This window comes from Epinephelus moara, chromosome 22 (genome assembly GCF_006386435.1).
Source record: "Epinephelus moara isolate mb chromosome 22, YSFRI_EMoa_1.0, whole genome shotgun sequence".
NCBI lineage: Eukaryota > Metazoa > Chordata > Actinopteri > Perciformes > Serranidae > Epinephelus > Epinephelus moara.
The window spans coordinates 36,161,322-36,170,078 of NC_065527.1; the positions used below are offsets into that span (position 1 = coordinate 36,161,322).

General features: G+C 42.3%; 2 protein-coding genes across 4 annotated transcripts in view; one reads left to right on the forward strand and one right to left on the reverse strand.

Moving 5' to 3' along the window:
• The window catches only part of slc41a2b (solute carrier family 41 member 2b), a 126,386-nt gene that overhangs the window by 17,117 nt on the left and 100,512 nt on the right, over positions 1-8,757 (reverse strand). The gene's annotated exons all lie outside the window — the stretch shown is intronic.
• On the forward strand, positions 268-1,587 carry LOC126383499 (uncharacterized). The gene is made up of 2 exons (XM_050034028.1): positions 268-356; positions 398-1,587. The coding sequence occupies exon 2, from the start codon at positions 422-424 to the stop codon at positions 1,193-1,195; it is 774 nt and encodes a 257-aa protein (XP_049889985.1). The 5' UTR covers positions 268-356; positions 398-421; the 3' UTR covers positions 1,196-1,587.

Consider the following 8,757-nt stretch of genomic DNA (forward strand, 5'->3'; position numbering starts at 1 on the left):
ATTGGTCCACGCTTTTGTTACCTCAAGGCTGGATTACTGTAACTCTCTATTATCTGGTAGCTCTAGTAAGTCCTTAAAAACTCTCCAGCTAATTCAGAATGCAGCAGCACGTGTACTAACAGGAACTAAGAAACGTGATCATATTTCTCCTGGTTTAGCTTCTCTGCACTGGCTCCCTGTAAAATCCAGAATTGAATTTAAAATCAATGGTATGGGTACGGGTGTGGGTGGTACGGTATGGGCAGCGCCATGTAAAGACGTTGTTTTGTTGGGCTCCTCATGGGACTACCAAGTTCATATTATTTCTCTTTTTAAACCACTCTCTACGACCCTGCGCACGTCTACAAACTAGTTAGGTCGACAAGTGTCTCAACTGGCACGTCTACAAACTAGTTAGGTCGACAAGTGTCTCAACTGCCAAATGCCAAAAAATCGCCAAGGGAACAAGTCGGAGTCGGAGGCTAATGCTAACGTTAGCGCTAGCGCAGCAGATGATGCTAACGACGATAATCAACAGACAGTGCTGCTGGCCATCGAGTCTTTAAAGCAAGATTTGATGGCGAAAATGGAAGAAAAGGCGACAGCCCAGTCGGCAGAACTCCGGAGCCAGATTGGCCAGATTCAGACCGAACTACGATGTGCGGTGGAACAAGTTGATAAACGAATGGAGGCGGCCGAGGGCCGAGTGTCTGAGCTGGAGGCTGAGGTTAGCGGTCGCTCGGACTCATTTGCCTCTATGGAAGCAGATGTCAGCGTTATGAAAAAAGAACTGGCAACACTGAGAGACCGCTGTGAAGATTTGGAGGCAAGATTGCGGCGTTGCAATATACGCATAATGGGAGTGAAGGAAGGACGTGAGCATGGGAAACATCCGTCTCAGTTTGTGACTAACCTGCTTAAAGAAGCTCTGAATCTCGAGAAGCCTCCGACCATAGACCGGGCACATCGCACCCTCCGCAGTAAGCCGACGCAAGACAACCTCCCACCTCGGGTGTTCGTGGTGAAGTGCCATTACTTCTCCGAAAAAGAGTCGCTTCTGAAGAAAGCCATGGAGATGAAGTCGGTGACTACTGCAGACGGCGATCATATCCGAATCCTGCCGGATTTCATCCAGACCATGAGTAAACAGCGGGCAGCCTTTACCGAGGTGAGAGGGCTGCTTCGGGGCTGTGAGGGGGTCCGCTACGGCCTGTGATACCCCGCGACACTAAGAATAACCACAGCGGATGGACAAGAGGCAAGTTTCAAGGATCTGAAGCTGGCTAAGGAGTTTGTTTTAAAGAGGGTGATGCACAAGGCTTCATAATGTTCGTGTTTCGGTGAGTGGCCACTGACTAAAGTACCAGTTTATTAAGCTGGGAGATGAAGGTGAGACACATCACGGACAGTTTCCTTTTCCTTTGGAGAATTCGGGAGTGTCTTTCCCTGCTTGGTCTTGGTGTCCCTGCTGTCAATATTTGGGTAGGTACAGTCTAGTGGAGGAGAGCTAAGGCTTCTATTTTGTTATGTTATTTCACGTTCAGGACCGCTTAACTTCACTACTTGAAAGACTCTGATTTCCTTGCCGGCTACATACACTCAAAGAAGAGTGAAATTATGGACGCAAGTTTGAATCTCTTATTATGGGGATCGAATTATGTGGGTCATTTATTTTTATTTCATGATACTTTGTGTTTAAGACTGTTTAACTTACAACATTATCAGTATATTCAGCTTTAATAGATACATTGTAAGAGTTAAGAAATTCATTGAGTTCTACATTTGTTCCTGTGTGGAGCTCACATGGTAAGCAGTTTAGGAGAAGAGGTTGACTGGAAGAGCAAGCAGTCTCCATGCGAGAGACAAGCGATGCTGTGTTCATGTTTTTGTTTGAAATGTTCAGGATTGTTAGAGTTACATGTTGCTTAATGTTTTTTGAAGGTGTGTTTAGGTGCTTCCCCCCCAATTGGGATAATGTTGATTTCTTCAGGAATCTTTTTTCACTCTTACCGGGTCTGGATTCACATGATTTAATACTGGGGGGAGATTTTAACTGTGTCCTGGATCCGAAGCAGGACCGCTCCAGTACAAAGGTCACTTCACTTAGCAAATCGGCGAGATGCATCAATACTTTTCTCCAAGCCTATGGAGTCATTGACCCCTGGAGATTTAAGTATCCAACATCTAAAGAGTTTTCTTTCTTCTCCCCAGTACATCAAACCTACTCTAGAATTGATTATTTTTTAATAGACCAAAAATTACTACCCATGATTACTCAAGTAGAATATGACAGTATAGTCATCTCGGACCATTGCCCAGTACTTCTGAAGCTTTGGTTTCCAGAAAACATACTTCCTAAATGTACTTGGCGCCTTAACTCAAGATTACTTGCTGATAAAAAATTTGTTGATTTCATAAACGCACAAATAGACTTATTCTTAGAAACTAATAAGTCTCCTGAGATACGCTATTGCACGTTATGGGAAACCATGAAAGCAAATGTAAGGGGACAAGTGATATCCTACACTGCTGGTGAAAATAAAAAGAAATCCAAAAGGGTTACAGAGTTGATCAACAGGATTAAAGTGGTGGACCAATTACATTCAGCATCACCCTCTGAGAACCTTTACAGTGAGAGAATTTCACTCCAGACAGAATTCGATTCTCTGACAAATGATAATGCTATAGATCTTTATTTAAAAGCACGTCATAATCTCTATGAATATGGGGAGCGTGCCAGCAAGCTCTTGAGTCATCAACTTAAACAGTCAGCAACAGCTGGTTTTATATCTGCGATAAAGGATGGGGAAGGCAATATAGTTACGGATCAAAGGGACATTAATGCTCAATTTAAGTCTTTTTACGAAAATTTGTATACCTCAGAAGCAGGTGATGGGGAGTTGGTAGAGAATTTCTTCAGTAAACTGGAAATGCCCTCCTTAGACGAATCAGACAAATCAGAATTGGAAAGGAATATAACTCTAATAGAAATTAATAGCGCAATTAAAAAAATGAAACCCGGAAAGGCACCAGGCCCTGATGGGTTTCCAATAGAATTTTTTAAAACATTTGGTCCTAAATTAATACCATTATTAGGGAAGGTATTTGAAGAGGTCCTGGGTAAAAAGAGTCTTCCCCAGACTATGACACAGGCCTCCATCTCCATATTAGTTAAAAAAAATAAAGATCCGCTATTATGTGAGTCCTACCGTCCGGTCAGCCTATTATGTTGCGACTATAAAATTCTAACCAAGGTATTGGCTGGTCGACTTGAGAAAATTATGCCTAGATTGTTCCATTCGGACCAGACTGGTTTTATTGTAGGCAGACAACTTTCAAGCAATCTTCGCCGAGTATTCAACATTTTATACCAACCTAACAATGTTGAGCCAGAGCTAATACTGTCCCTAGATGCACAAAAAGCATTCGATAGGATTGAATATAACTACCTGTTCACTGCGCTAGAGAGGTTTGGCTTTGGTCCTACTTTCTGTACATGGATTAAAATTCTTTATACGGCACCTCAAGCCTCAGTAAGAACAAACAAGATAATATCAGACTATTTCCCTCTTTCCCGGGGGACAAGACAAGGGTGCCCCTTGAGCCCCCAGATATTTGATATTGGCAATAATGTTAAGGAAGACCACTAATCTGGTAGGAGTATGAAGGGCGGGACATTCGCATAAATTATCACTTTATGCGGACGACCTTATCCTTTTTCTCTCAGACCCTTGTACTACTATACCAATTGCTCTTGAGCTCATCACCAAGTTCGGGCAGATCTCAGGATATAAGTTAAATTTAAGTAAAAGAGTTTTATTCCCCATAAATGACAAAGCACGCCAGATGTCATTCCAGGACTTTCCTTTCTCGGTTAATATGGATAGCTTCACTTACTTGGGTGTTTGTGTCACTTACAAGTACAGGGATCTGTTTGTCAGCAATTTCAAAACAGTGTTTAACAAAGCCAAACAGGACATGGAGAGATGATCAACCCTCCCATTGTCACTCGCTGGAAGGATCAACTCGGTAAAAATGACTGTCATGCCCAGATTTTTATTTCTGTTCCAAGCAATACCAGTCTTTATCCCTAAATCCTTTTTTAAGGACTTAAATAAGCTCAAATCTACTTTTAACTGGAATAAAAAAGTACCCCGAATACGGAAGGAATATTTGGAAAGACAAAAAGGAGATGGCGGGCTGTCTCTACCCAATTTTCTGTATTATTATTGGGCGGCCAATATCCATAAACTGCTGTTCTGGGTTTCTGATGTATCAGATGATGACTCGCCGGTCTGGTGCCGAATGGAACAGTTTTCGAGTAATCCTGTTTCGCTTCGCTCTTTAATTTGTTCCCCACTACCCCTAAGTAAACGTTGTTGGACGAACAACCCAATAATTTCTGGCTGCCTGAAGATATGGTCCCAGTTTAGGATTCACTCTAAGCATAAACAAGCTCTGGTCACTTCCCCTATTCTAGCGAATATCAATTTTGCTCCATCTCTCACAGACCCATCTTTTCAATTGTGGCATAGGAGAGGGATTAAATGTGTGATGGACCTTTTTAAGGAAGGACACTTCATTTCTTTTGAACAGCTTAAGAAAGACTTCAGTATCCCTCAATCAGATTTCTTTAGATACCTACAGGTGCGGAGTTATATTAAAACACACTTCTCTTTAACAACTCCTCAGAGTACATGGATAGATGAATGTTTGAACATGGATCCAGTTGACAGAGGTATGGTGTCTGTGTTATATGATAATATCCAGAGGGTTGCCGGCATATCACTTAACCGTTTAGCAAGGCCGTGGGAGGAAGAATTAAGAACCACCATATCAGATGCAAACTGGCAAGCAGCAATTACATTGGTACACTCCTCGTCCATATGTGTTCGACATGGATTGCTGCAGTTTAAGGTTCTGCACAGGTTACATTTATCTGCAAGTAAGCTAGCCAAACTCTACCCTGGTTTAGACCCGACTTGCATCAGGTGCAGGCAGGACCCAGCTAGCCTCAGTCACATGTTTTGGTTATGCCCAAAACTGACTCCATTTTGGACAGGTATATTTGGTACATTTTCATATATGTGTAACAAAGTTATTAGTCCCAACCCATTGACTGCATTATTTGGAGTTGTCCCTCAGGAGACACCAATAACGGGGCACAAGGCTAAGGCTATAGCATTCTCCACTCTACTAGCTCGGCGCCTGTTACTCCTTAGTTGGAAGAAGGCTAGGCCCCCCTCTCATAAGCGTTGGGTGGAGGAGGTGATGTCCCATCTCAAGCTTGAACAACTTAAATACACTGCCCAGGGCACTTTCCATATATATTATAAAGTTTGGCAACCATTTCTTTCCTATTTTGAGGATGAACTCCCTTCCCTCAATATAGTGTAGCCTAAGTTTACCCCCCCCCCGCCCTTTGTATTTATATGTAACTCTGTGTATGCAGGTATGGCTGTGTGTGTATATGCATCTATGTGTGTGTATGTATAGCTACTTTGTGTATACTGAGTAATTTCACTGTTTTATTTTCCTGATTATTATTATTATTATTTTTTAATTTATATTTATTTATTTGTTTATTTATGTATGTATTTTTGATTTTGATTTTTTTCCCTTGTCTGGGGTATTGAGTACCACTGTGAGTATATAATGTAAAAAATCAATAAAAATATTTGAATAATAATAATATCTTGGAGAGCTCATAGTGCCATATTATCCCACCAGAACTCTGCGCTCGGAGAATGCAGGGTTACTCGTGGTCCCTAAAGTCTCCAACAGTAGATCAGGAGCCAGAGCCTTCAGCTATCAGGCTCCTCTCCTGTGGAATCATCTTCCTGCTGCGGTCCGGGAGGCAGACACCGTCTCCACATTTAAGACTAGACTTAAGACTTTCCTCTTTGATAAAGCTTATAGTTAGGGCTGGCTCAGGCTTACCTTGTACCAGCCCCTAGTTAGGCTGACTTAGGCCTAGTCTGCCGGAGGACCCCCTATAATACACCGGGCACCTTCTCTCTCTCTCTCTCTCTCTCTCTCTCTGTCTCATTGTGTCATGCGGATTACTGTTAATTTATTATGCTGATCTGTTCTGTACGACATCTATTGCACGTCTGTCCGTCCTGGAAGAGGGATCCCTCCTCAGTTGCTCTTCCTGAGGTTTCTACCGTTTTTTTCCCCGTTAAAGGGTTTTTTTGGGGGAGTTTTTCCTTATCTGCTGTGAGGGTCCAAAGGACAGAGGGATGTCGTATGCTGTAAAGCCCTGTGAGGCAAATTGTGATTTGTGATATTGGGCTTTATAAATAAAATTGATTGATTGATTGACCTCGATGGCTTATTGCGCTACATTGCCTACGTTGCCTTCATTGCCTCTTCATTGTCTTGTGTATTGTTGAACTTATGTTTTTATGTTTCTAGCCTTGTTTAGTATGCCCTCGGTTTTACATTAACTATGGATTTGTGCTAAACTGCCACCCACTCTGTGCCAAAATATGCAGATATCTGCTCAATTTAACTGCATTCTTCTTCTTCCCTTCCACTCAGTGACCGTATCATAAGGCTTGCACAGATATTACAATGAGTCGAGCTATTCTGCCAAAATGTTTCAATTTCTCCCCTAATTTTCTATGGCTTTCACTGGGCGGCAGTAGCTCAGTCTTGGGTCTAGGGACTTGGGTTGGGAACCGGAGGGTCCCCTGTTCGAGTCCCCGTCCGGACCAAATATGGAGTGTGGACTGGTGGCTGAAGAGGTGCCAGTTCACCTCCTGGGCACTGCTGAGGTGCCCTTGAGCAAGGCCCTGAACCCCCCAACCGCTTGGGGCGCCTGACCAAGGCAGCCCCCTCACTCTGACATCTCTCCACTTTGTGCATGTATAGGTCCTGTTTGTGCATGTGTGTGTCTTTCGGACCTGTGTGTTATTGACAGCAAGAGTGAAAAAATTGAATTTCCCCTCAGGGGGATTAATAAAGTATATAAAAATAAATTAATCAAATTATATGGAACATTATCAAACTGCAGCATGTGCTATTCCTGCTTATCGCTGTTATTAAAGGAACAGACGGTTACAATACTTTTGACTTTAACTGGATGACATTATCAAATTCCACCACAGACATCTTTGCCAAATTGTCTGTGACCCCATGTTAGGCACAGAGAGAAAATATGAAACTATATTGTAAAGACATTATATAATGAATTCTAAATGGATGTTAGTCCATGCTAAGAGTTTCAGGCAATTGGATATTTGAAATGCAGGTCATGTGTGAATTTAACATTTATTTCTTTACTTAGGGTTACTGCGGGACATCAAAAGAAATACATCTGCATGGGTAAAGTGATTTCACTTTTCAGACATGCAGTAATGCACCACACCAGGGTCTTTTGAGGGCACTGACTGAGACTATTGACAGCCTTAACAAAAGCTGCTGTCAACCTTATTCTAAACTGGGACTCTTTGACTTCTCCAAAGTCCAAACACTCTATTCAAAACATGGACGGAGAAATCATTAAAACAAATGTTCCTCATGAGGTCAGGGATTATAAATGGCTATAGAGGCAGATCCCCCCATACCCTCATTTTACATACTGTCGAGCTTGTGTGTTTGGTTGAGTTTACTGGGAGGTGAGATGAGAGTGACAGAATTTCTGTTGGCATCATTAGTGCCTGGGTTGGAGTATAGGTAGAGAGGCTCACCGAAGGAGCCGCCACTGTATGAGTATACCCTGCTTATAATCCTCAAAGACCTACACACTCATTTTTCAGAGCAATAAAGACATCAAGGCCCGGAGTGGCTAATTGGGAGGACTGGGACAATTTCCGGTGGGCTGGTCTGAAGTTTGGGCCGCGAGGGCCAGGGTTGTTTTTTTAAAAAAAAAATTTATTGGGCCTGTGTTCAGTCATGGCACTGGGTATTATCTCCCTCTGGTGTTGTGTCAGATCTCGGTTCCCCCTCGGGCTGTGTCTCTCCTACTGTTTCCCACGGAGCTCTGCCACGTTTGAACGGCGAAGGAAGCCCGTATGTGGAAAGACGGCGCCTCCGAGATGTAGAATGTGTTTTATAGAAGAGAAACACACATTTCAGGACCGCTGACTTGTATGATCAGAACAGACATGTCCTGTGATTTTCAGCCTCCTTTCATATTTAATAGAGGCAGGACAATATCTGACAGTAATATTCTTAGCTGTCAGGATGTGCCTGCTGTAAAGGGTAAATATAATCATAGAAGGCTGAAAATCACAGGACATGTCTGTAATTGTATAAACAAGTCAGCAGTGTACAGCTATATGGGGGGGGGGGGGGGGGGCGTATCTAAATGTACAGCTGTCGAGATGCCCCCCCGCCACAGGCCTTTGCCACCTTGGTCTCGAAAAAACCCAGGGAAAACCCTGAGAGATAGTGTTATTAGAGAGTGCAACACTTTTTATTTTATTTTTTCAAATTTAATATTTAATATTTGTATTTATTCTTTTATTTCAGTTCAAGGTTTGGATATCTGTGAACACTTATTTGAACAGAATATAGATTCTGATATTGTTGAAAAGGATGTTGTGTTGTAAAGAATAATGTTGGAGATGTGCACTCACACATTGTGAAGCAACCCTTACTTGCACTGAATTGGAAATATTTTAGAAAAATGCACTGAATTACAAGGCTTTAGAGAACAGTGCGCTATTGTAGACTTAAAGGGAAATTTCGGTTTATTTCAACCTGTCTCCTATCGTCCTAAATTTGGTTCAAGTGACTAGTGACATAAAAATAATAGTTAGCATGTTAGCC

Bases quoted from the DNA above. Each gene is read 5' to 3' on its own strand.
- LOC126383499 (XM_050034028.1), top strand. From the start codon at position 422: ATGCCAAAAAATCGCCAAGGGAACAAGTCGGAGTCGGAGGCTAATGCT.